General features: G+C 42.0%; 1 protein-coding gene across 1 annotated transcript; it reads left to right on the forward strand.

Annotated features, from left to right (window-relative positions):
• Nucleotides 1–812: 812 nt before the first annotated feature.
• prkg2 (protein kinase cGMP-dependent 2) lies at nucleotides 813–27,631 on the forward strand. The gene is made up of 19 exons (XM_031870547.1): nucleotides 813–983; nucleotides 2,063–2,582; nucleotides 6,699–6,865; nucleotides 9,541–9,654; nucleotides 11,529–11,634; nucleotides 12,623–12,686; nucleotides 16,691–16,768; nucleotides 19,375–19,469; nucleotides 20,251–20,319; nucleotides 21,487–21,585; nucleotides 21,770–21,920; nucleotides 22,745–22,881; nucleotides 23,867–23,956; nucleotides 24,271–24,412; nucleotides 25,100–25,263; nucleotides 25,453–25,575; nucleotides 25,699–25,761; nucleotides 26,308–26,374; nucleotides 27,028–27,631. The coding sequence occupies exons 2-19, from the start codon at nucleotides 2,071–2,073 to the stop codon at nucleotides 27,121–27,123; spliced, it is 2,337 nt and encodes a 778-aa protein (XP_031726407.1). The 5' UTR covers nucleotides 813–983; nucleotides 2,063–2,070; the 3' UTR covers nucleotides 27,124–27,631.
• The last annotated feature ends 149 nt before the right edge of the window (nucleotides 27,632–27,780 follow it).

The following is a 27,780-nucleotide window of genomic DNA, read 5'->3' on the forward strand; positions in this document are numbered from 1 at the left end:
CCACCATAAGTAAAGCTGTAGCAGCAAAGATATTGAGAGCATTGACTTGAAGACAAGCTTGTGTTTAGTTGCTTGTGAATTGAATGTTTCATTTATAAGAAATGTTTTGTTTCTTCTTTTTTTTTTAAAAAGGTACGGACCCTCACTTAAAAGGAATCTCTCTGATGCAAGATATTGATATTTATTCATTTATTTACATTCCTATTGAGATGACAAACTTATAGGCCAGCTATGAATCCTGCATGTTTGTTTATGTTGAATTACCTGCTGTGTTTTTTTCTTAACATAAAAAATATTGTTATTATTGTATAATTATTGTTTGGGATCGGTCCTTGTTATTGATGGTTAGCACAGACAGCTCTTGAGTTGTTTAAAGGTGGCCTTTAGGTTGCGTTAAGAATACAATCCTTTACATTGTTGAAATTCCTATTAATTAAAGGATTGTTTATTTCAGTTTAATGCTGATGTTGTGGTATATTTTTGTGTTATCTGTTTTATGTCGTTTCTCATTGTTGTCATTACTGCCTGGCCCGGATTCATATTTTTAACAATGTATAATCTCCACGGAGGTTTTCCTGGTTAATTAATTAAAAATATATATATTTTAAGTTGTTTCTTTTTTTTGGCCAAAATGTTTAAAGTTGACTTTACACGCATTCAGTCTTATTAGTAGGCAATGAATACAACGATGTCGAGTTACATAAATACATCATTCTTAATGAAACGGGAGTCTACGTCGCTCACACCTGACCTGCCCAAACACCGCTTGGAGCGCGCACGCGAGAACCCGCACAGCCTACAGGAGGAAAGAGAGCGCGCGAGAGAGATAGAGAGAGGGAGGGGGAGATAGAGGGAGGAGGAGAGGATGCGACCAGTGTTTGAGTAGATGGACCGTCTCTCTGCTGATGCTCGGATGTGCGGACACATCGTTTCTTCCTGTACATCGTCGTCCTTTCCCGTTTGAAGCTGAGAACTAAAAGCAGGTGAGATCTCTGAGATGAACACGGACTCATTTATCTGTGCAGAAGAAGGACGAGGCGGCGGAAGTTGCAGGTGCACGATCCCGTCAGCAGATGTTTTAATTCGTAAACTTAACCGAAATAGTTTTTAAATGGCATGCAATGAACAATGCAAAGGTTAGGATGGGGAGTACTATTATCGTGGGCAACGTCAGTGAATAGGATGCTGGACATTTGTTTAATGTAAGAGTTGAAGCTTTAAAACAAAACGGGAAAAAATAATAAAACAAGATGAATTTCGGAAGCAATTTTCTTTTCTAAACTGACGTCAGCATAATTTTGATTGTCAGAACATTGTTTGAGAACATCTGAAATCCACTCAGTGTATCGCAGCAGGAATGTGATGAATGAAGTCTACTGTATGTGTGTGAGTGGGCGGCAGTCACACAACAAAAACAGGATTGTTCTCGGACATTCCCCCCCGGATACACTCTCAATATGTGGACAGAGACACGCTCAATAAGATCCCTTTAAATGCAATTAAAATTGTTATCATTTAGATTATTTTTCATTTTAACAGCCTCTGTTTGACTGCCAGTGTGTGAGCCGATGGGGAGTGACTGTTGATGTAATGCAATACTTCCTGCCTCCTGAATAATAAATGGAGAAGACACACTTATTGACCATTATATACGGATTTGCTCTTTCTCCAGGTTTCTCTCCTCACAGCATCAGCTCTTTTGTTTGAATCCTGCACTCCCAGCTTCCTCAAACAGACCTTTCCATGCTAAATGTCACCGTTCACCTCTCTATGGAAGCCCATTTCCTCCACTGTGGGGAAAAAATAGAGATCCTGTAATTCATTATAATGACTTACTATCTCTTAATTATGACTTACAATCTCATAATTATGACTGACTATTAAATAATTATGAGATAGTATCTCATAATAGATCCTGTAAGTCATCATGAGATAGTATCTCATGATGACTTACAGGATCTTTATTACTTTCCTCTCAGTGGCTGAAATGGTCTTCCAGACTTTGATGCACTCTTCAATCATTTCAGCAAGTATTGACTTTGGATCTCTTTTTTCTCCTCAGGTGACAAGATGGGGAACGGTTCGATTAAATCAAAGCGTTACAAACACACGGACGGCTCCGCTGCCGCCTCCAACAGCCGAGCCCACAAAGATCCCGGGTTCAAAAACTTGTCCCTGGACTCCCTGAGGGCCCGGGTGGACGAGCTGGAGCGGGAGGGCAAGCGGAAGGACGAGGAGCTTTGTGCCAAAGAGCAGCAGATCAAAGGTCTCCAGGAGCAGCTGGCCAAACAGACGCGATCTCTGGCCGAGCTGAGCGAGGAGCTGCAGGACAAGTGCGTCCAGCTCAACAAGCTGCAGGACGTGATGAAGAGCCAGAGCGGGGCCTCGGTGTCCTCCAGGACCCCTTCCATCAAAGCCAGCAGCAAGAACAGCCCAAACCTGAGCGTTCGCATCAAGGGAAGCATCAATAGGAGGAAAGGGGCCAAATCCGGGGTGTCGGCCGAACCCACGTCCAGGACCTACGACTCCAGCGGCCTGCCGAAGTTCTCCTTCGAGAAGGCCCGGGTGTCCAAGGATGCGAGGTGAGATGTTTGAGTTCAGGAGGGTTCAAAAAAAAAAAAACTGCAAAGAGGAGGATGATAACGAGGCCAGACAGACAGAAAGGTTGATGACACCCTCAGGTCCAGTCCAGCCTGGTGGAGGAGTGTTGGAAATGGAAGCAGCAGGAGTGGGTGGTAGACGGAAGGTGGGCAACAAGCAGAGATTTCAGTGCGATGACGAGGAAGAAACTTGTTGTAAAAACAACATTCAGTGTTCAGTCCAACATTTTTCAGCTGCTTTTTTCTGCTGAAGAAAAATAGAATATTATCGACTTTATGTCCAGAATGAATGCGTTTAGTCACGTAGTTTCAATTTGAATCATTTACTGGTTAAAAATAAATAAATAAAAAAGGCCAAATGTATGTTGACGCCCATCCTCCTCTATAGTTTGGACTCTCAAGACCCAATAAAGAGACATCTTTAGACATTGTGCTTCTAACTTTGTAGCAACAGTTTGTTTGTTTCCTGTGACAACGCCCCCCCCACCCCCGGCGCACAAACGGTCCATTTCCGTAAAGAAATGGTTGACCCCATCCAACACCTTTTGGGTTGAACTGGAATGCCAGTCGGTGTTGGACCTCACTAATGCTCTTGTGGCTGAATGGGAGCAAATCCACAGCAGCCATGTTTCACAACCTCGGAGGAAGCTTGAAACCAGAAGAGTGGAGGTTGTTACAGCAGCGCGGTAAAGCCCACAGTGTTGGAAGAAGATATTCAACAATCTCATGAAAAAGGCGTAATATTTTTATGAAACCATAAATTGTATATAAAAGGAGTGGACGTAGTCATTGTGACGTCCCCCGTTGGTTTGTGGACTGAGGTTTGGAAGCCTCGAGTTTGGCGCCATGTTTTTTTTTGCAACCAATGAACGGAAGTTCCCATATTTAGAATGAGGAGGAGTGACGTAGAGACACCGCATACGTCTCTGGTAGAGGCCTGTACATCACAGTAGCCCCGCCCTAAAGCATCCCCTGCTTTATGGTCTGTTTGACTCTAAATGGACCATAATGTACTAAATGAACATCATGCTGTATTGAAGAAGACTTGAAACTAGAGATTGAGACCATAAACTCATGTTTACAATGTTTACTGAGGTAATAAATCAAGAGAGAAGTAGAGTCATTTTCTCATAGACTTCTATACAACCAGAGGAGTCGCCCCCTGGTGGACAGTAGAGAATACCAGTTTTAAGACACTTCTGCATCAGCTTCACTCTTTAGTTGCCATCTGTATGAAATAAAAAGAAAAATCTTTACTTTTGAAGAAATGTTATTAAACTTAACAAAGCTCTGTTTATAGTTCATTGCAAAAATGAACATGCTGCCATTTCTTCTATAATTTCTTACCTAAAACAGGATAAAGAGGCATAAATCAACATTCCTTTACAATGAAACAGGAGCTCCACCTGTCCCATTAACAAAACAACAATTACCGTTCTCCAAGCTGTTATTTCATTAATTTATATGCCTGTGTTACGCTATGTCCCACCCCGACAGGAAGTAGATCAAATTATGGAAGTAAGTTGATCTCAAAATGCAGCCTTGTGGGGACGGTCAGGGTTCGAGCCTCAAAACGAGCACATTAAGGACGTTAACTGATCTGTCATCTACTGTGTGCTGGATGCTCAGACATCCAGCAGAAGACTTCATGGTCCTGTCCTTCTCTAAAAAAACGTTAAAAGAATTAAATGCACCACACAGCTCTCCTCCAGTGTACCATGCGCTCCAAACATTAACGACAATCTTGGATTCATTCATTTTTCTCATAAATCTTTTTCTATTCAGAGTAAATATTGTTTTTATAAAACATAAATGTCTGTAAGGTTGTTTTGTATATGTATGATGTTTTTAGGTGAAATGACTAATTGATATACGTAATACAAAGAAATCATAAGAACTGCAGACGTGACTCTGATTAGGGTTAAACAGCTGGAAACATGTGGAGGATAAAATCATGATATGCTGGAGAAGAGAAGAGTTGACAGACAAAACCGGTAAATTGGACAGTACAGTTTGAGATACTCTGTACTTGATACTTCTCACATCCGTCTCCTTATTGGCTCAGCAGTTGCCAGGCAACCAGCGGTGATTCCAAGGTTTTACTGGTCGAGGCCGAAAAAAAATCATCGAATCTGAATCACAACGTGCTGTAAAACGGTTAAATGCAACTTTTACACTTTAGATATGTACAGATCGTAGACTGTAAATAAGTGGCATTGTGACGTCATCGGTTGGTGGACGGCTGCTTTGAAGCCTCGAGTTTCGGCAAGTTTGCCGTCGCCATCTTGGCTTTTTGCAACCAATGAACAGAAGTTCCCATATTTGGACTGAGGAGGAGTGACGTAGAGACGCCGTATACGTCTCTGGTAGCAGCAGCGACCTGTCAATCACAGTAAGCCCGCCTTAAAGCATCCCCTCTACTTCCAGAACCAGAAGAGCTTTAAGACACTTTGAGCATCTGCTTCCCCAGTTCTCCTCCCCTGCTGAACACATCCACCTGTCCCTTTCAGTTTGCCAGAATTTCGTTGAGGCCAACTGAAATTCCTTCTCCATCGTCTCCCCAAACTCCTCCCACACCTGGGTTTTTGCTTTGGCAACCGCTCACAACAAACAACACAAAAGGTTATTTCATGAGAGCAGCAAGTCGTGTTAGATTGTACAACATGAAATTCAAATTGCCTTTTGTCACAGCGTCCTTCATATCGAACAACATGAATACGGCGCCCTGCAATGAATAAATGAGAGCACGCAGAGCCTCCCCGTCTCGACCTGAGCCTCATGTTTAAAGCATGCGGCGCTAATAAGCCCAGCATGCATTATACAACCAAGACCAATGTAAATGAGGCAGGCTGGTACCCTCGTGCAGACTGGCCCTTTGAAAAACAGAAAACCCGTCTTCTGTGAGTGACAATGTAACACGCTGCAGACACTGAGCGGAGTAATGACAGCTAGGTGGGAGGAGAGGATGTGGGTTGAAAAATAAAGGACCGGTTGTCAACTGCTCTGGTTTTATGAAGCCCAAAGGGATAATTTATTACACACGATAAGGCGGATAAACAGACCACCCACCTCCTGCACCGCTCACCTCTCAGAGCAGCCACCGGCTCTCATGATCTATAGTTTGCATTCAACCGTGAATCTTAACCTTTTTTTGGTTTACAACTCCCCCGAAGGAAGTGATGTCTTCTTTCGCGCGGCCTCTTGCCGCAGCTGTTAAAATGCACAACGGTGAACTTTGACAGCGCATGATGAGTTTATGTTTTCGCTGTTTTACTTGATTCATTGTCCGAAGGAGCCCAGAGGCGGCAAAATAGTCATCCTTTCACAGGAGACAAAATATTTATCACGCAGACTAAAAGACGTGGTGAGTAACGTGGATGTGGGCGTCCTGGTGGCTCAGTGGGCTTCAGGAACGCAGCACATAGCGGCGGGAGAACAGGACAGGAAGTGTTTCTTGACTAATTGATTGATCATGTGATCTAAAATATAATTTAAAAAAAATAGTGAAAAATGTCCATCGCAGTTCTCCAAAGTACAAGTTGATGTATCTGTATGCTTGTTGTGGTCGAGCAGCGATCCAAAACCCAAAGATTCAATACTAGAAAACTAGAACAGGACAAATATAAACAAGTTGAAAAAGCTGGAAAACAAGTACTTTTTTGGAGCGTTTTCACATTACTGATGAGGAAAATAGATGCTGATTGATTTTATCATTTCACTAATCGATTAATCGACTAATTGATTTGCCTCTAGAAGGAAGGAAGTAAAGAAAGACAGCAAGTTGATATTAATATTTAGTTTCTCTCATATTGAATGCAAAATCTAAATCTGCAAAACAACAAGTAACTGCATTTGAAATGAGCTCCAGTGCCTCTAAACTGCACTTACATACAGTACTTGATTAAATAGATTTAGTGGCTTCCACCTCCACCTGCAACATGCTGAGTTTTAAACTGCCAAAGATCTTCATTTATTTCCTCTCTCTGTCGCTCCTCACTGACAAAATCAAATCTGAAGTGCGTGACAGACAAAAGGCAACATTCAAAGCAGAGCTCACGTGTCTGACTCCTCCTCTGTTGTTGCTGTCGTCTCTGACAGCGTGAAGAAGCTGCTGACGGACGCCCTGAACAAGAACCAGTACCTGAAGAGGCTGGAGCTGCAGCAGATCAAAGACATGGTGGAGTGCATGTACGAGCGCACCTACCTGCAGGGAGAGTACGTCATCAAGCAGGGAGAGCCTGGGAACCATCTGTTTGTCCTGGCAGGTACGTCCACTCCCGTTTCATCTTCTTCTTCTTCCTCCTCCTCCTCTCTGGAAAATCCACTCTGTCTGTCCACTTCCTGTAGTGGCCTACGATTACAAACATCACATGACATATAGCGACCAATATGAAGCAGCAGCAGCATGTGCAATGAGGAACCTCAGCAGGTGATCATTGAGTGTTAATTAGAGGGTGGAGTCTTCTCTTCCAAAGGCTCAAAACAGGAACATCGTGTAGAAACACATTTTACAGTTTTACATTTGGCTTTTAACGTCACACAACAATCACACAGAACAAACATCGCTGGCAAACACATTTAACACAAGTGCAGACGCGTGAGTGCCGATCATCCCTCTGAGAGCCGCCTCGCAATCTTCTCAATCTTGTTTCCAAAGAAGAGAAATCTGTTTCTGTCGCGTTGGTTTCATTCACTGTGTGGAAAAAAGCAGAGATACAAACCTTTTGCTTCCACAGTCAGTCTGAAGTGAGGAGAAGCACCGTGGTGGTCACCTGGCGTTTGCTAAACAAAGCAAAGAGAGAAGGAAAGGAAGCTGCGATGTATGTGTGTAAATGTGGTCACACAATCCTTTCATCCACACTAATGAGGGAGAATGTTTCTGAGAGTCTGACGGATGAAACTCTGTCTCCTGATGTACATTTAAAAAAAGCCAGATATGCAGAACTACATAAACGGCTTAAATTACTTCGTCACTTCTAAATGATTGCCGGTGATGATTTGATGCGCTGTGTTGAAAAAGAAGTTTGTCCTTTTGCTGTTTTGCAGTGTTTTGTTGCAGCATGTGTTGAGTTTTGGAGCCTAAATCTGAAGTTAACGTGACGGATTCTTAAAAACAGGCATTTTGTTCCAAACAATCCATCAAAGAAAAGAGAGAACATTCTGAACATTTCGTCTCTTTTTCCATGTGTAGCCTTCCCAATCTGTGTATTATCTTACATTTGACTACATTTTAAGTGACCAATTATTGAGTAGAAATAGTGCTGACTGCACAATTAGAGGGTCTGAAATTAAATACAAAAGAAATCTGAATCTGGCAGGGAAACACGAGTCACCTGCCGCACCGGCACGTGGCTTTTTCACATGGATTTATGACTATTTTGGTCTTTGCATGTTCTCAAACCTTTGCCTTCACTGGCTACCGTACAGCCTCTCTGACCACAAGCCAATCAAATCAAAGAGCAACAGCAGCTCTGCATCAAGCACGCTCTTTGATTGGTCTCCACTGCTCTACGCAGATGTATAGCACCTAAACCTCTGCACCAGATTAAAAAAATAGCCTAATGTTATTCTTTGAAAATTACACACTATAATTATTCGGGCCTGTGAAAAGTATTCTTGGCAGATGTATGAATTCCTCTGGTTTATCAACTCTTCGCAGGAGAGCAAAAAAGTTCATTTTGGACACTAATGTATTCATTTAGGCACGTATGAAGTACATGTTACTGGTTTCTATACATTTACATGTTGTTTTTCACCTATTTATTAACCTCCTCATTCATTTACCCACTTGATTAAATACTTTAACATATGAATTGAATGTTTGGTTGGTTGTTTTGTAGTTGACGTTTACGGCTAACCTTTTCATCTACACTAAACTGGTACGTCCCAAACTGGCAACTCTCTCAACGTAACTGGACGACTCAGTGTCTCTAAACAATGACTGGTCGTCTGCCAGTGTGGTTGGTGGTGAAATTAGCCATTCACAGACAAAATGTCCTCGTATTTGTTCTGCTGTCTGGTGTGAAAGAGATTTCTCACCTTGCACAGGAAGAAATGCAGCAGGTCGGTCGCTGCAGTAGACAGACGATCGGATTATGTTTGAACATGATCCAAACATATTCCTTAGAAGTCATAAATCACATGTTGCTTGTTTTAAAAAAGGAAGACTTTTCAAGACAAATCACAAAAGAGAATCTGAAACAATGCGACATCGTTCACCTCCAGAACCCAGCACAGCTTCTATGATCTGAATAATTAATAAAGTATTAAGAGGAATAATGATTATTCACTAATGACGCTGGTGAAATAATAACACATACGTCAGGAGCCGGTGATTGTAATCTCATTAATGAGGTCTTTCATTTGAGTCATAATTCATGCAGCAAATGATTTAATTTCAGGGTCACTGACGGACCAACAGCCTAGAAATATCTGCTATGTCTCATGTTGAGCTGACAGGAGGGATGGTAGGAAGCAGGACAGGAGGAAGGGACGAGGGTGTGTTTTGTTAACAAATTTAGTGGATGTATTTTTATTTATTTTAAAGCCAATGGCATGCATTTTGGGAAAGAAGGCCCCGAGAGGAATTATTATTATTATTATTATTATTTGTAATACATCCCAGAATACATTTGGAAAGAGTCGTAAAGTTGTAAAATCTCAGGAAATGTAGCAAAAATGCAACCTGCAGGTCTGTATGTACTGTATACTGTATACTGTATACAGTATACAGTATACTGTATACTGTATTCTGTATACTGTATACAGTATACTGTATTGTTACAGGCTCTATTCACATACACCAGCTGGTAAAATGAAAGAAGAATTTTGAATTGAATGAAATTATAACGTCATCAGATTCTGTAGCGCGTGTCTGTCTTCCTGTGTCCTAAATGTGGGTTTAAAATCACTATTGATTGTCCTTGTTTCATATTTGCAGATGGGAAGCTGGACGTGTTTCAACAGAACAAACTGCTGGCGTCGATAACGGTGTGGACCACGTTTGGAGAACTAGCCATCCTGTACAACTGCACGCGGACTGCGTCGGTGCGAGGTAAAGACCGACACTACCTCAGGACTCCAGGTGTCCTGATCCACGTTACACTTTTACATTTCATGCATCACGCTGAAGCTGTTCCTCAGATGAGCGGTCGGTCAGCGTGTCCGTGACGGATGACGACGGGCAGACTGACTTTGTGACAGTCGTGATCAAAAGTAACGTACAACAAATGTTTGATTCCCCGTTATGTCGTCTGCGGTTGCCTCTCCCTTCTCGGACGGTATGTTCACATGAAGTCATAGATCTCCCAATTAAAACCTTTGCTCCATGAAGTTAGGCCCTCCACACAGGAACGTATCCTCCTTAAGAGAAGAAGACTGCCAAGAACCCCAACACGGGACAAAAAGCAGGAGCAGTGACTTCCTGGACGGATAATCTGTTGATTGTCAGGAAATACTGACATAACTTCCTCTAAAAAACACAAATAATTAATTTTACATATCTGTGTGTAAATAAATATGATGTGTGAATTGTTTTAACTCTGGACAAAAGCAGGCTAGCTGCTTTCCCCTGCTTTTCAATATTTATGCTAAGCTAGGCTAAACACTGTTGAACTATTATAACTTTAAGTTGTGGATAACTGTTAAAAAATGTCAGGGCTTCCCATAACCCTTTGCAAACAACTCAAAATAAAAGCTGGACAGCACAGTAGTTCATTATCAAACAGACTCTGACGTGAAAACAATTAGCTTTAATTGTCGGTGGGAAGCCAGTGAGGGGTTCTCGTCCTAGTTGCTGCACCAGTGGCTCCTTTTTGAAAGAAAACAGCGAGCAAAACATTGAAAAAGTAAATGAAAATATGGAATAAATATAATAACTTACTGACAAAATGGAAATGGAGTAGAACAAAATGCATATTTGTGGTTATGTAGATTATTTAGATTTCTCACATGAGGCTAAGGAACAATAGCTACCATGTGCGGAACTGTAACTGTGCCTGAGGGTAAAAGTACCGTTTTTATGTTACCAGCCGCTGTGATCAATGAAAACGTAGTTTCCCATCCTGTCGTCCAGCACCCGTTAACATGATATTCTCTTATACGCCTCCCCCCTCCCCCAACGCACTCCCGACTCCTGAATGCAATCTGACACTTCATCTGAGCTTCATCCAAGGAATCAGCTGATAGTGAGAGCCGGAGGATCAGATCAGGTCACTACACCCAAATAAACAAGCGTTGGCATTGGGTGTGTTGACAAAGGCTTTGCGTGATATCCACAGCTTTGCATTCTGATTGGTTTTCACCTCCTTGGCGTTTGGAAAGTGCATACCATGTAGTATGTGAGTGCTCTTTGTCCGGGTTTGTATATTTAACTGGGTAATTGACTGGTGGCCCTTTGGGGGGAGGGACCACCGAGTTGACCTCAATATTCAGGGTGAACTGGGAAAAACGTGACAGTTTGACGAGTCTCTCTGAGTGAGAAGTGGATTAAGGGCAACTCTTTCTTTGCTACCAGTTCATGTCAAACTTTCACAGCTACTTCCTCCTTTGTACCAACACAAGTCTGTCTCAGAGTCTCTGTAGCTTTGACGTGACTCAACGCCGAGATCGAGGAAAGATTACAGTGTTTTTCTCGCCTCCTTTGTCCATCTGACAAAATAAAACAATACGTTATTTCTTGGTGGTGATAGAGGGCCTTAATTTAACTAGAAAATGGGACAAAAGAGAAGGGAGAGGAAAAGCAAATGTCATTTTAGTTGTGAATCATCAGTCTACAAAGTTTACAAAGCACTGTGTTATTGAGAAGAGCTGCGGTTCATTTCGTTTTTACTAATCAGGGGTCCGTAGGTTAACCAGTTTTTCTTTGAGGGGTCAGAACCTGGACCACGTCCCTGCAGTTTTGTGATGGACGTGATGTTGTTCCTACAGCGGTGAACAAAGTGAGGACGTGGGCTTTGGACCGGGAGGTGTTTCAGAACATCATGAGGAGGACGGCCGAGACGCGACACGAACAGTACCGCAACTTCCTCCGAAGGTTAGTCCCAGTCTGTAGCCAATGAGAGCAGTGTCACCTGACTGGTGATGCTTCTTGTAAGTGATAACGTACAACAAGATTGAGGTGAGGGCATGTCATGTATGATACATGATATCTAATGTCTGGAAATCTAATATCTTTTAGAAGACATGAAGGAAATATGGTTTCTAAACATCTAACATCAAACTACCTGATGGTAAGGGTACATAATGACCATCATCTAGTAGTCAAATACTAGTTATGTTGGGTTCAGTTAGTCAACAAGTCACTTTGTCAGTTAATCACTGTAGAAATCTATCTGATATAACTTATTGTTAAATAGTAGAAGTCAAATTCCTGATTCCTGACAAATTAGCCCCAAAACAAACAAAAACACATACCTCAAGTAATCGGGTTCTGTGGCTGCTTTTGGGCAGAGTAACAAAATGAGGTCTTTAAGTGGCTAGTTAATTTTGGACAAATATATATATATATATATATATATATATATATATGTATATATATACATTTTTTGTCCATCGATTCTCATCACAGCAAAAAGATACCTACATTTAAAGCAGCGTGAAGCACTTTTGGACCACTAGGGGGCAGAAATATTCGAAAAAAAAAACCAAAAAAAACTTTCATAACTGCGGATCCTCGATGCACCACTGGTTATCAAGTTGTTATGGTTAGTTTGTTAGCAATCAGTTACATCTAGCAGAAACAGAGCAACATGGGATTGTAGTTTTGTTTGTGTCCAGCTGATGAGTTCAATATTTACTCTACTGGTTTAGTCGGGTTTAGTCAGGTTTGGATGGTCTCCACCACCTCAGACCATCAAGTCTAGATCGTGTTAGGTTATTGTCCAGATGCATCACTTGATTACCGTGACACATGAAATATGGTTCCACATTCCAGCTCCCTGGCATCATGTGCACAGTCATTTATATTATAACGTACACACAGAAATGAATGCTCATCACCTGTGTTTTGTTTCTTCTGTCAGTGTTTCACTCTTGGCTTATCTACCGGAGGACAAGCTAAGCAAAATAGTGGACTGCCTCGAGGTGGTAAGTTATTCTGTCAATCTATCTATAATTCTGCTGGTGGGGCCAATTTAACTTTTCATTGTGTTGCCTCAGTATAGTAACCCCCCCCCCCCCCCCTCTGGCAGCTCATGGGAGCCCCGGCATGGCAGATAGCTGCTGTCAAAATATCATTACCATTTGGCCATATACCATTACTGCGTGTCAGCGTATTCCTTCTACCTCCAGTCGGCGAGACTTCACAAATTACCTTGTTGATGAACAGAGCCGATATTATTCCTGTCATCGTCGGGGCGGTGTATATTGTTGCCATAATTATTTGACCAAGGCCCCAGAAAGTGTTTATTCAAAATGGGGGACGAGTGATTTCTTAAAGATGTGCGAGTGACAGGCTTTTGGTGTGAGAACATACAAAGTGTGGCAAAAGTGAATGTGTGTGTGTGTGTGTGTGTCTGTATGTGTGTGTGTGTGTGTTTGAAACACGTTCTCCTCCGTAAGCGTCGTATTTCAACTGTGAAAGAGAAAACGGAGCGGAGCTTGTCAGCATCGGGTCAATAACTGCCTCTCTCAGCGTCTTTTCGCAACGAAAACTTCAAGGACGTTCCTTTGCAAATCGTTGGTCGTCTCACTACTTTCCACTACTATGGGAGAATTTCCTTATTCAGTCATTTCTGATGGAGCTGATTCTGTTGCCTTTCGGGGGGGGGGGGGGGGGGTAACCCAATAGTGGTGCAGATGTTCGTTGAGAATCTGCCAGATAATATTGAAGCTTCTTGTCAAACAGTGGGGGAATGGAATTTGGTGTGTTTTTGCCTGTATTGTGTGTCATTGTGTGTGTGTGTGTGTGTGGATGGGGGGAGGTACCTAGTTTTAAGGATTCTCTTGTCAGGTTTTTAAGTCTGATCTGCTGATTGGGATTCAAACTGGAAAGCTTCTATTGAAAACAAGGAGCTCTGTTGAAAGACATTAACATTAAGATAGAAATGAAAATAACATTTATTTTCATTCACTCATGCTCCTGAATGTGGAAGCTCAGCTAAGCTAATGCGCTAACTTAGGATGCTTAATAGCTTCTTCCTTTTTTTCCTGTGATGCAATCTTAGCTTGCTCTTTAGTTCCCGCTTTGAAATTTTGAAAAAAATGTGAAGCCTACACAAATGTACACAAATGCGAAACATGTTTTGACAATACATTGAGACAGAGCTACCGTAAAAAACTGGCCAATCAAGAGGCGAAAACACGCAACCAAGGGGTGAAACACTAACAAAGTGTCTGTAGCTAAAAAACCTCAGGATTATTTATAGCACTCAATGTCTACCAGGGGTGCATTTGATAACTGAAATTATGATGGATGATGATGAAGTTAGCTGTTAGCGAGCTATGTTAGCTATGTGTTAGCAAGCTACTGTAGTTAGCTAAGGCCCTTGCAAATATTTCCCTGCACTGATTAATCCACATTTCACGAACACAAGTTGGGCCATAAATGGAATATTGTAACTTTAAAACTAACTCTTTGTCCATACGTACATATCACTTCTCTGTGAATGGAGATGACAGAAAGCAACAACTGTCACCGTTTTTAAATCATTCATGTGTGCTCACGTCATGACTGATATTTCAACAGCTCCTTGAAGGCAGCAAGATGCTTTTAAGGGGCGGTACAGGACAACCAGCCCACCTGGGGGCTGCTGAAGACTGCGGTGGTCCTTAAAATAGGTTTAGTCCTTCCTCTGGTCTTTGGTGTTTCCGTCCCCCGGGCAGCAGAGAGAGGGACGGTGGAATATGTGCTGTGACTGGTCGATTGACAGTCGCCAAAAATAGGACGACTGCAGCCAAAACCCAAAGCACACACAGCTGAGCATGAGTGTGTTTGTCCAACACTCACATGAGCAAACCAAGTCCAGAGCAAGTTGATGTACGGGATTGCTGGGGGGGGGGTGGTCAGGGTACACACTTTCTAAGCTTTTTAGTGAAAATGTCCTCTTTCTTTTCCTGAAAAGGTAAATGTTTGGTTCAGGATTCAAGCTGGTAAAGCAAACCCAGAGATACAATTCAAACGGTGTCGCTCCCCCTGCACAGTCTTCATAAACAAAACCTTGGCATGTTGTCTCCACTGCCACAGACGGGTGTTAAACCAGGCTCTCCTGAAACGTAAAACGTGACGTAAACAAGCTCGGGATGCTCAAGGAAAAAGGCCACTTGTGTCAAGAGTTTTGACAGTAAACACGGGGGGGGGGTTAACGCGCGGTTGGCCTGATTTGTTTGTTCACTCTTTTTTCGCCAAAGTCCTCTGTAGTTAAATGGATTACAGCTGTGGACAGTTGTCTCAGCTGGCAGGGAATTTGGCACCGGTCCCAGAGAACATTTCATCCTGGTCACCTTCATTCTGGGCACTTTCCCCATCTTCACTGGAAAACAAACCCTTTAAAATGGAAGGCGATCCGGCAGCTCGCTGATTCAGCAGAATGGCTTCAGCGCTGTGGTTGGTGTGTCAGGTTTGGGTTTTGACGGACAGCATGAAGTGGAGACAGAGAGAACACACTGTACCCCAGCGTTTGATTCAAGAACATTTCAAAGTGTCACTCAGTTTTACGACGCTCGTGAGGCTGAACTAAACATTGAGACGGACTTTGAGTGTTCGAGTGTGATCTGCACCAACTGGAGTGTTTCTGTAAACGACTGAGTCTGAGTCTGTGAGCTTATAACAGGGACACAGGAGCTGCTTGTGTCTGATTTGCTGACACTTCAACCAAATGTTTTTTAGGTGACCAAAATGTTACCTTCATGAACTAAAAACACAATACGAAAGGATTAAAGTAAGACAAAAACACGTGGTAGCAACCTGTCAATTACAAAGTAGCCCCGCCCTAAAGCATCCCCTGCTTTATGGTCTGTTTGACTCTAAATGGACCATAATGTACTAAATGAACATCATGCTGTATTGAAGAAGACTTGAAACTAGAGATTGAGACCATAAACTCATGTTTACAATGTTTACTGAGGTAATAAATCAAGAGAGAAGTAGAGTCATTTTCTCATAGACGTCTATACAACCAGAGGAGTCGCCCCCTGGTGGACACTAGAGAGAATGCAGCTTTAAGGAACTTTAGCAACCACCTGGTTGTGACACTATCACTTGGTGAAAACTCTGTCCACACACCTGATAAAACACTCAAAACTTCCTCTGCGGTAGTTCCTGCTGCAGTAGGTGTTTCAAGACCACATTTTACCTCGATGACTCACACACAGACTCACAAGGGGAAAATAATCCCGACCATGTGGCACCATGTTGAGAGCAGATAACCAGTGACATTTCTTTTTACATGCACATGGCAACCTGATATCAAAATGGTCTGAATTTTAAAACCCCTGTAATCTGAACCCTGAAGCAGAAGACGACTGTACAGGAAGAATAATTCTGATAACAAAAACTTATTAAAATAAACAACTGACTGATGTTTTAATTGTGATAATATTTTGTAATTTGCGTGTTGGCTTGTTCTTTCCCTCTTCTGTGCCGCTCCTCAGGTTTGTGTATTATAACTTATATTACTCAATCAATTAGTGGATAACTCAAGTAGCTAAACGATGCTGAATACGCAACGAAAAATGCATCACGTGATAAAGCAGGAAATAGTCTTGGCCAGGATTTAATGCATTCAATTTAATTAATTTAATACTACCATAGACCACAATGTCAAACACAAAATCGTCCTTTAGTGATGATCATGAAAGGCCCTCATGACGGACATTAAAACCATCATAATCAACATATTGTATTGACCTGTGCTTCATGTTTCATTAATCCCATGAGCCTCCCAAAATCCTCTCCTGATCAGCAGGCTGAGAAGTTCCGAATGACGAACCATCATTGATGGCTGAACTCCAGCTTTCATCCCTCAGGGCACCGGCTACCAGGAATCAGACCAGCTGGTTCAATGGTAAAATCAATGTAATGCTTCAACTCTGACTGTTGTCCTCCCCTCCCCCTCCCCCCTTCCTCCTCACCCGCCTCTCTCTCCCATTAGGAATACTATGACAAGGGAGAGCACGTCATCCGGGAGGGAGAGGAGGGCAGCACCTTCTACATCATCGCACAGGGGAAGGTAACACAGACACACACACACACACACACACACACGCACATCATGCAGCTTATCGTTTACGTCAGGACGCTCAAACTGCAACTCTTATTGTTGACTAATTTTAACTTTAATCCTAAACACAAGGCCATAAAAATGTCCTCGCTCTTAAGTGTAAAACGTCATCTGTCTCTCAAAAATACACACACACAAAATGACCAGGTTTGCACGAAGAGAAAATTTCATTTTGTTTGTTATCCCAGTGGCCACTCGCGGTATTGTACAGAAAAATCCCCTTTGCAGCCAAAACACATTTTCACCATAGACTCGTATTATAAAAGACGGGAAAACTGTCGACAGGACACGTTGAACTGCAAACAAGGTCAGTTATGACTTCAATTTACTCCTATGAACTTTTGATCCATGGAGGTTTCATTTTTGTAAAACTTTCCTCGAGCCGAAAAAAAGCAATTACAAAAATATGTGAAGTCTTCACAATGTAAAGTCGAGGTGGAACTCGTGCGGGAGGATCGGTACTGGGAATATTCACTAAGTAATCCTGTAAGTTAGAAAAAAACGTTTGGCATATGCACATGGGAAACAATTCTCAATGGACTGAGTGGGCGCCATCTTGGAATGGAATGGAAAAGAGGATTGTGTGTAAAAGTTAGAGTTTAACCAACAGTATTGCAGAAATATATGGGAAAATATATATATTGGATATTATAGAATGGAATGAGATAAAAAAATAAAAGAGTTGCCATCATTAGGTGTTGTATCCAGTTCTTTAAATACATCCGTGGGCTGTACTCAGGAACAACGTTGCTTTGAGCTAAATGATACCATCTTTGTTTAACATGTTAGCATGCTAACGTTTGCTTATAAGCACCAAACACAAAGCACAGCTGACGCTGATGGAAGTGTTAATAATTTAGCAGGTATTTGGTCACAAAACAAAGTGTTTGAGAAGTTACATTTTTGACCTGATGGTGGCGCTCGAGGGAAAAGTTAAGGGATCATCGAAGTGATTAGAATTTATCCTGAAGGGAATGTGAATGTTAATTTCATGCAAACATACAATAGCTGTGGAGGTATTTCAGTCGGACCTACATTTCCATCCCGAGAGCTTTGTATGGCTGTAAAAGTATATTTGTACAATTGAGAAAATTAAAAAAAACTGCAGTCAGGAAGGAAGCTCTACTATGTGGAGAGTCAAAAACATAACATGCAAACCATCCAATACTTGTTTTTGCCTATTCCCACTGGTTATAATGACATGTTACAGCTGGGCTGCGCTGCAGAGATTTCTGGGACGTTTTCAGACTCAACAATGAGACTCATTAGGGCCGGACACACAAGCCTTAATCCCGTCCTTACAACAATAAAATAAATCCTGCAGTGTCTCGGTTAGACAATGCTGTGTGACGTCTTCATTGCACTGATAAGGATGCGGCAGCAAAGGCTTTCTTCATCAGTCAGCATGAGTGTTGGATGGCTAAAGAAATGCTGTTAGCCTCCTAAAATCTTGCAGGACGCTTGAGCCCGTTCTGCTCCTGCTGTCTTCCTCTGTCCTTTCACTTTGGTGTCAAAGAGTGGAAACAAAACTGCATATGATAATGAATATAGCTGCAAATACAATCTGCAATTCACTGGTTTAAAATCCTGCTTCAATGACTCAAGTGCTTTGGATAATTTCAGAGTTTTTTTAAGAAGATGTGTGTCAGACTTTAATGGACGTCGTTGTATAACTGACTCCATGTCTGAAATAAAGGCCAAAAGACAAGTTCAAATGCACACAAAATAATAAATCTGGCGAATACTCCAACAAAACGATATGTTGGTCAAAGTGGGTGTGAGTCAGGGGGTATGACTCACCCGCCCGTCTGTCTGATAAGTCGGCAACCTGACACCGGGGCAGCGAGCGGAGATGGAGAGGGGCCAGAGACGTCCACAGTGGACTTTCAAAATGCCATTATGAGCCGATGCGAGACAGCAGCTCCTCAGCGCTAAGCTAACCAAACCAGAGAGGAACACATGTTGTTTGGGAGAAAAGGGGGCTAATACAGGAAATGGCTCTAGTACCCCCCCCCCCCCCCCCCTCCTCCTTGTACCCCCTGACCAGGGAGAGAATAAACTCTGAGAGCGCCTACCACCAGGAAAAGCAGGGTCACTGAGGTCAAATGCGATACTTAGCTAAAACACATCCCGGCTGTTACAGCAGGATGGTGCCACGAGTGGGATGTTTGACCTCGACCGGGGTGGGCCACTGGTTTTTAAAGCCTCACAAATGAAGGAGAAGTTTTTAACGTCCAGGCTGCTGGAGTACTTTGGTTGAAAACCGCTGCAGAAAAACACAGCAGAACAAACAGAAGGCAGCTGATTTAAAACCCTCTTACAATAAATATAGTACATCAATGCCACTCTACCACTCATAGCCATCATGTTCCAATTACTATAATTTAATATGTCAATTCTTCTAATTTCTTAGGATTCTTTTTTTTTACAATGCATGCAAAGATATTTGGAGAATAATTGAAAGCACCTGTAAAAGCTGTCGGGGTGAACCGGAGACGTCAGTGTGAAGCAGTGAAATGTGCTTTATTAAAGATCCAGCTGACTGTGTTGTGCAGGTGAAGGTGACCCAGACCACCGAGGCCCACAAGCTGCCGCAGACCATCAACACGCTGCAGAAGGGAGACTACTTTGGAGAGAAAGCCCTTATAAGGTAAAAACAGACAGTTTTTAATCTGCTACTGTCTCCCGATTCTGGGGTGGAAACACTGTTTTAATAGCCGAACCATGTTAAGCCATGTTTAATTATACTGCCCATTAAAATAACAAAATACAACCTGAACAACTGAAGACACCTTCTATCCTGAGGCACTTTATTCAGATCCCCAAGAACAACAATTGTACCTGCTTTCCACATTGAACATAATGAGATGTAGCAGCAGGGCCTGTGGTGAACAAGCAGCCTTTCTAAAATATGCAAAACAAGGCAATGTGCTCCACTGTATAAAAGGGCACATATCATAAAAAAACCTCTCTTTTTCAGTGCTTGTGCTCAGACATTTGGGCAACTAACCAGGCGGAAACCTCCGATTATGAAAAGGAAAGCCAATCCGGAAGTGTCTTAAAACCTGCATTCTCTCTAATGGCCATCAGGGGGCGACTCCTCTGGTTACAAAAAGAAGTCTGATCGTATAGAAGTCTATGAGAAAATGACTCTAGTATAAACCCAAAAAAGTATGAACCTTATAAAGAGCATGATATGTCCCCTTTAACATAATGTGATCGCATTACGTTTAAATGTGCTATAATCCTCTCAACCTGTCAATCATTACTGTTAAATTCTGTTAAATGTAGATTTATGGATCTTTTTGAAAACTAAATGTTTAAAATATTCCCAGCTGTGACTGTCTTGCTCAAAACATTAAAAACGATGTGCTCTCTGAATCCTAAATTCCTCATCAAAACAGTGAGACATGTTGGCGTCTGTCTTTCAGTGATGATGTCAGGTCAGCGAACATCATGGCCGATGAGAACGGGGTGGAGTGCCTCGTCATCGACAGAGAGTGAGTATTCTGACATTTGAAGTGTAGTTTTCTGGACACCGACAAAATATTGTTTGCTTGGTATCAAAAGGTTACGGAAGCCCTGACAAGGAAAGTTAAGAAATAACAACATTCTGGTGATTAATCTTCTAAATCTGATCTCATTTGTTTCTCTTCTGGGTCTATGACTGAAAAAGGTTTTGCTATGATAATCTTTCTAAGTTCATTATTTTGTTCTTCATCTGTGAAACAGGTAAAAAACATCATTCAAATTGTTTTGCTACATTGTTACATCTTTTCATCATCTGGGAAAACAGGTGGTAAAAACAAGTTTTGGCAGATGACTCTATTTGTTTGGATCATTTTAGGTGTTACTGTTTGTTGTTGTAATACACATTTTGACCACAACAGACTAAAGTGCACCACTGCCCCATGTTGTAAATCGGACCTAAAGCATGTACCTTGTGTTTAGAGTGCATGGAGAAATGAATAGATGACATGAATATGTTTATTCCTATTTAGAACATGTGAGAGAGGTTCACTTCAGCGTCGTGGGGCAAAAATGAGTATTACAACAACACGTGTTCACAAGAGAAAACAATTCAGATCAGATTTAGTAAATAATGGATCACCAGATGCTCAGGGAAAATGTGATGAAACAAACACACGACTTTCAACCAGGAGACCCGTGTTCATGTCCCAAAGTGCTGGTGAGTTTTTCTGAAGTTGCATGTTTTCTGTACTTTTGATTTATTGTTTACTTAGTTTAAGTAGTTACTTTAAGCCCGACCGTGATGTTTTTCCTAAACCTAACTAAGTGGTTTTGTTGCCTGAACCTAAACAAGTGTTTAGACTATGAGGGCCAGGCAACGTTATGTTGTGCTTTTTTAATTTTTTTAATCTTAAGGATTGTCACAGAAAGGTTTGTTGCCTAAATGATCATTATGATGCAAACACTCTGTCAGCTTTCTTCCATAATCATTTGGGACAAATGTGTGAATCTCATCTGAAAATGCCAGTTCTGATACGTGCAGTCTAATGTGACAACATAATCACATCTCCCTTAGGGAATGGGGTGTTTTGGTATCTATCAGCTGCTGATTTCCTCTTGTAAAATGCAGTTCTTTATCTCAGTGGGAACAACCGACATTCCAGTGATTGCACTGTTGACGTGTGTCGTTGTTTTAGGACATTTAATCAGACAGTGGGCACCTTCAACGAGCTGCAGAAGTACCTCCAAGGCTACGTGGCAACACTCGATCGTGACGACAAGAAGAGACATGCCAGGTGGGTGCGGTGCCATGTTGCTCAGGCCGGAAAAGTGAATGAAAAGAAGCGCAAAAAAACTGATCAAAATAAACTTTTAAATGAGAGTAAAACTTTAAACACAACATACCTGGGTTCTGATCTTTGGAGATCCATACTTATCTTTGGTTGGTTAAAATGAGGTCCCTCCTCCGTCTTCTTCCAGGAGGTCGGTGTCGCGTCACCAGAGCCAGCCGCTGTCGCCGGACGTCGTCCAGCTGAAGGACATGGTGTCGGCGTTTCCTCCGTCCAGGCCCTTCGACCACCTGGAGGTCGTCGCTACTCTCGGCGTCGGCGGCTTCGGACGGGTAGAACTGGTGAGTCCTGAATCTACGAGCTGTCATTGATTATTCATTTCATCTATGAATCAAATTTGAAAAACGATAAATAAATAAAAATATCCTGGTAATCAATTAAAATAATGAAAAAATTGAAATACTTACTTTTATGTTAATTTTTCTTTTAAGATAACTTCTGTAAGAAAAAAAAAGAAAGACATTTTGCAGTAAATAATATGAAAAGTGAAAGAACACAAAGATGGATGAGTCATGTCACATCTTTAAAAATGTTGGACACAGCGTTAAAAAACACAAAAATAGCGAGGCAAAATGTAGTTTAGGTAGTTATTTTAAGCCTAACCATGATGTTTTACCTAAACCCAACTTAGTGGTTTCGTCGCTTAAACCTGAGCGTTTAGACAAAGTGTTTTTGTTGAATTCACAACGTTAACCGCATGTTTACTGCGACCGTAGTGGAGCGTCTCCCTCGCCTCTCAAGGCTTCTGTAGAAGTTTGTTAAACACATTAGATTTACAGTTGTTAGTACAACCAGAGCTCTTAGGTCCCTCTTTAGTTCTTTTTCTATCTTCACCTTGCCTGCACACCTCATGTTGTAACGGAATAAAGTTAAGACATAAAACCTGACAACACCGAGTGAAAAACAACTCGTTCCAAATGTGAATCTGAGGTTGGCTCCAGCGCTGCGGTCATGCAGTTTGGGCTTTTGGTGTCGTTGAGCCGGGGAGGAAGAGACAACTTTGACATTGCAAAGCTATCTTTTCATGTTATTAGTTACAACTGTGACAAGATAAAAAAGAGAGGTCTATCTTGTGACATCCCGCCCCTGTTCTGTCCGTCTGCAGGTGAAGGTGCAGGGCGAGGACGTCACCTTCGCTCTAAAGGTCATCAAGAAGAAGCACGTGGTGGACAACAGGCAGGAGGAGCACATCCACTCGGAGAGGAAGATCCTCACCGAGGCTCGCTCGCCATTCGTTGTCAAGTCAGTCCTCTCTGCTCGGCCTCCAAAACCCATTTCCAATTTTTTATCCTGCGTGATGAAGCACTGCTCCATTAGTCTGGGAAAACAGTGCGCCGCTTATTAGTTTTTGATGAGATCACAGTTGAGGCCTCGAGCAGATTACATCTTCTCGACGGGGTGGAATGGCAAGATATATCAAGATGTCCGCTACCAAAATGTAGTTATTTGCTGTGAGGTATTGTAGCAGTAGCTTTTCTTTGGCTTTTGTGAGATTACGATGATCCACTTTCACCGTACACAGTGGAACAGACCCAGATATTAAAGCCATTCTTCACCTTCTGAAACGTTCCTCCTTTTGGCCCATCTCGTCATACACTCCACGTATTTATTCAACCTATTATCTCTTCATATTTCATATTATTGTTATGTGATCTAAGATTTAAGACTATGTAGGGTAACATCTGCTCTGCTGATGTTGAATCTGTAGATGCTCCCGGGTTGCTATTGGTGCTTTTCTCTGAAAACATCACCCCGAGGGTCAATTAAAATCACATTAGTACACAAATGAAGCAATAACTTGAGCAGTAATGTCTTTCAATGCATTGCAATAATGACCACTGGGGCTGCATTGATTCATGTAAGCAACCTGCTTACTGTTTATGGTCTGTTTTGCATAATTAGTTATCTTTCTGCTGCTTTTTTATATGTAGTTATCAGTTTAATAGTAAGAAATCAAGCATTTTTAACCAAATGAAAGCTTGGTTAAACTATTTAGGCAAGTGATTATTTAATGTAAAAGCTCTCCACTAATTAAATTAAAAAGAGATTAGAGAAAAATCCTGCACCCTGAATGTTTTACAACCAGGAAAACAGTATTATGTTGTAATATTACGATATTAACAGGACAAATGTTGATCCTAACTGACAGAACAGCATGGCCATTGGTTTGTTTGCATGAAACCTTTATCTTTGAAGCTTAACTTTGTCTGTGCTTCTTTGACTCCAGACTGTATCGCACATTTAAGGATAACAAGTATGTGTACATGCTGCTGGAGGCCTGTCTGGGTGGAGAGATCTGGAGTCTGCTCAGAGACAGGTAGGAGAGACCGAACGCTGACTTTTGCAAAAAACGAACAAAACTTGCCGTCTCTAAAGCACCATCCTTTTTCCCCACAGCATTGCCATTTTATTTCTGGCTCACTGCGGAAAAGTAATTGTATTACTGTTAGGTTACCATCTAATGAGGGACTTCTCCTGGAATCGCAGTCATAAATCAGAGAAAAAGGGCGGCCTGTAACTGTGTTCAGGTGCATTTGTGTAATGAGAACACTTCTCCTGGCTCCTCGACAGCATAGGGTCTGACCCCGTTTTGTCAGCACAAAATTTAAATTTGTCTTCCTCGTCTTTAAGGGGGAGTTTTGATGAGCCCACCGCCAAATTCTGCGTTGGTTGCGTCACGGAGGCTTTCGATTACCTCCATCGCAAAGGTGTCCTCTACAGAGACTTAAAGCCTGAGAATCTCATGCTGGATACTGAGGGATACATCAAACTGGTGAGCGACTGGACGTATTAAAAAGATGAAATAACTGTCACCACAGCCGGCAGGATGATTCCCCAGTGATGACTAGTGTGTTTCTAGCAGCAGAACGTGTTCTTTGTGATTTAAAATGAAGGAAGTCTGCAGCTTTACTTTCACAAAGCTCAAAAGTTCTCTTTCTAGTTGTTATGCCTCCGCCCCGAAGACGGAAGTTGCTTGAGGCAAATTATTTTTTCGGGTTCGTCCGTCCCATTCTTGTGAATGTAATATCTCAGGAAAACTTGGGAGGGGAGGGTGGGGGGATTTATTCAGATTTGGCACAAACGTCCAGCTGGACACCGTGAACTCACGGCCATCCCATTCTCTTAATATCTCGGGAACGCCTTCAGCAGATTTCTTTAAATTTGGCACAAACTTCCACCGAGAATCAAGGATTAAATGATTAGACACACGTCCATCCCATTCTCATGATGTCTCAGGAACACAAATATGTATTTCACTGCCTGTCTTTGTAACTGTAGTACTTATTGTACTAAAATGATGGAGTTAAAACAATGTACTCATCAGAGGGTTTTGTGAGATCTAAAGAAAGTCAATAAGCATCACATTGCTACTCAGTCAAAATACAGGGCTCAAAGGATCCTTTAAGGTATTTCATTAAGGTAATACCTAAAAGTTAACTGATCAACCCTGCCCTCCCAGGTTGACTTTGGTTTTGCCAAGAAGATCCGATGTGGCCAAAAGACCTGGACCTTCTGCGGGACACCGGAGTACGTGGCCCCTGAGATCATCCTCAACAAAGGCCACAACTTCAGTGTGGACTTCTGGTCCCTGGGCATCCTGGTGTTTGAGCTCCTTACCGGCAGGTCAGTCATCTGTCGGCGTAATGGACCATATAATCATCCTTCCTCTGATTATCGCTTCAATCTCCTTCCTGATTTGCAGTAATTATTGTTTGCTGACTTGAACAGAGTGCTGCTGAAAAGCTTCTCTCCGACAGACCAACAGCTAAATCAAAAAAATTCAGTCTTTTTTTTTTTTACTCCACTCCACAGTCCTCCGTTCTCAGGGAGTGACCAGATGATGACGTACACTTTCATCTTGAAAGGAATCGAGAAAATGGACTTTCCCAAGAAGGTCACGAAGAGACCCGAGGACCTCATACGCAAGCTGTGCAGGTACGAAATCACACAGGCAGACCGACGTTCAAAGATGAAGCCAGTAAATCCTACAATCCCATATAATTACTAATTACCTGTTAAAGCAGTCAGCAACCAAAATAGTAATTTCCCGTTTTACAGGCGAAATCCCGCAGAGCGACTGGGGAACCTCAAAAACGGAATAACTGATATCAAGAAGCACAGGTAAGAAGGGACCGACTCACTTTGTTGCTGATGTTCAGTGGAAAGATTAGCCGAGCTATTAGCACTAATTTAACATTATGAATGTGGGCCGGCGGTTTACGACCTCAGCAATTAGATAATCACTGAACACACTGTACAAGAGCAGTGGGATGCAAAACATATTCAAAAGGTTTATTACATTATTGGGTTTCATGCAGTTTTTCTTTACATCACTTGTTTTTTGAGAGAATATGAAGGCTAAGAAAGAGACGTAGGAGGACATACAGTGGGGTCATGAATTACAGCTCGCAGGTTAAAATGTTATTTTTTGGGAAATGTTGCTGACTTCAGGCTTGGCCTCCCTTCAGCCAAGTAGGCTGTATCCCCCCAGGAATAAGGGGTCAAGCTCCAGACAAATGTTCATAAAGGTTCCTCAGTATCACTGTAACATCAGAGGGGCAAATTGATCAGGGGAAGTAGTTAAGCTTTGATTTCAAACATTTGTCTCTCAACGGATTCAGATTTATTGACGTACATGTTTTTATTTGCTCCACAACGTGTCTGAAGGTGGTTCAACGGCTTCAACTGGGACGGACTGAAGGCGATGACTTTACCATCTCCTCTGAAAAGAGAAGTAAGTGTGGATATTTATCCCGACTTGTTAAACTAGGAGTTCTAATACAAAGCAAATATAATGACAGAAAAGCACAGATTGAGATGTAACTTTCATTATTAGCTATGATGTCAATGTGAATTTTAACCATTCAAATCTATAAAGTGCTACAGGGATGACACATTTTTGTAGGCCAACCCGGAAGATATCATCGTGCTGCTTCTCTCAACAAAAAGCCAATGGGATTTTTCCATTGGATATTAGATTATTGCATAAAATAAGCTCTGTTGCAAACAAAAGTTAATGCTGCATACTGTTGATACTTGCATGGTTTGTTTGCACACTGTTTTTGAAGTTTGAATGCAATCGGCAGATGTAAACAGCTAACGTTAGGCTACAAAGGAACTACACCACGGTTACATGAGCGTGAGTTCACACAACAAGGCTGTAAAGGCGGACTAGTATCCCGCGTAGTGTCGTTTAGTCGTCTCCTTTAGCCACTTGATAGCGACAAGCGAGAATGAGCAAGAATTGAGCTTAAAAATGTACATCTTGAATATACAGTATGTTCTCCAGCAATGGTCTTCCACTACTGTTGGATTCCACAACTGTTAGTAATTCATCTTCAGAAATCAGTATCTCACCCTTTCCTCCTTTGTCGTCTTCTCTTCCAGCTTACAGGACCGTCAGATCACAGCTATTTTGACATCTACCCTCCAGATGAGGACAGTCCTCCTGATGAGCTGTCTGGTTGGGACATGGACTTCTGAGACCTTCCGCTCCATCTTTCCATTATTGTCCTTCTTTTGCACGCCCTAACAACCAAAACTTAATGGCCAAAATGGGTGTTCAGGGGACCTTGCATCGGGCAGCCATGGGGGAGGTCCTCAGGTTCTTGGAAACAGTAGCTGCAATTAGCAGGTTACTTTATGAGCTTATGATTGGCCGTCTCAACACAAATGAACAGATATAGGAGAATTCGCCCTTTGACTGTCAAGTTGAACAACTTGTTACGTTACCATTACTATTCTTTTGGCTAATATATCTGACAGGCACAGGTACAATGTAGTGCTAATAGTGGTACAGTAGTAGTAGCGTGTTAGCATTAAAGCTAGAATCCGTAATACTGAAAAGCTGCTGAGGTTCTCCACAATCTGCTGCTGAGAAATGTTGCAGCTGTGTGTTACAATCAGGCGACAACCTAGGGTTCTGCCGAGTGAAGCTGATGCGGAAGTGTCTTAAAACCTGCATTCTCTCTACTGACCAGCAGGGGGCGACTCCTCTGGTTGTATAGAAGTCTATGAGAAAGTGACTCTACTTCTCTCTTGATTTATTACCTCAGTAAACATTGTAAACATGAGTTTATGGTCTCAATCTCTAGTTTCAAGTCTTCTTCAATACAGCATGATGTTCATTTAGTACATTAT

Source organism: Anarrhichthys ocellatus, unplaced genomic scaffold (genome assembly GCF_004355925.1).
Source record: "Anarrhichthys ocellatus isolate YVR2014 unplaced genomic scaffold, GSC_Weel_1.0 scaffold53, whole genome shotgun sequence".
Taxonomy (NCBI): domain Eukaryota; kingdom Metazoa; phylum Chordata; class Actinopteri; order Perciformes; family Anarhichadidae; genus Anarrhichthys; species Anarrhichthys ocellatus.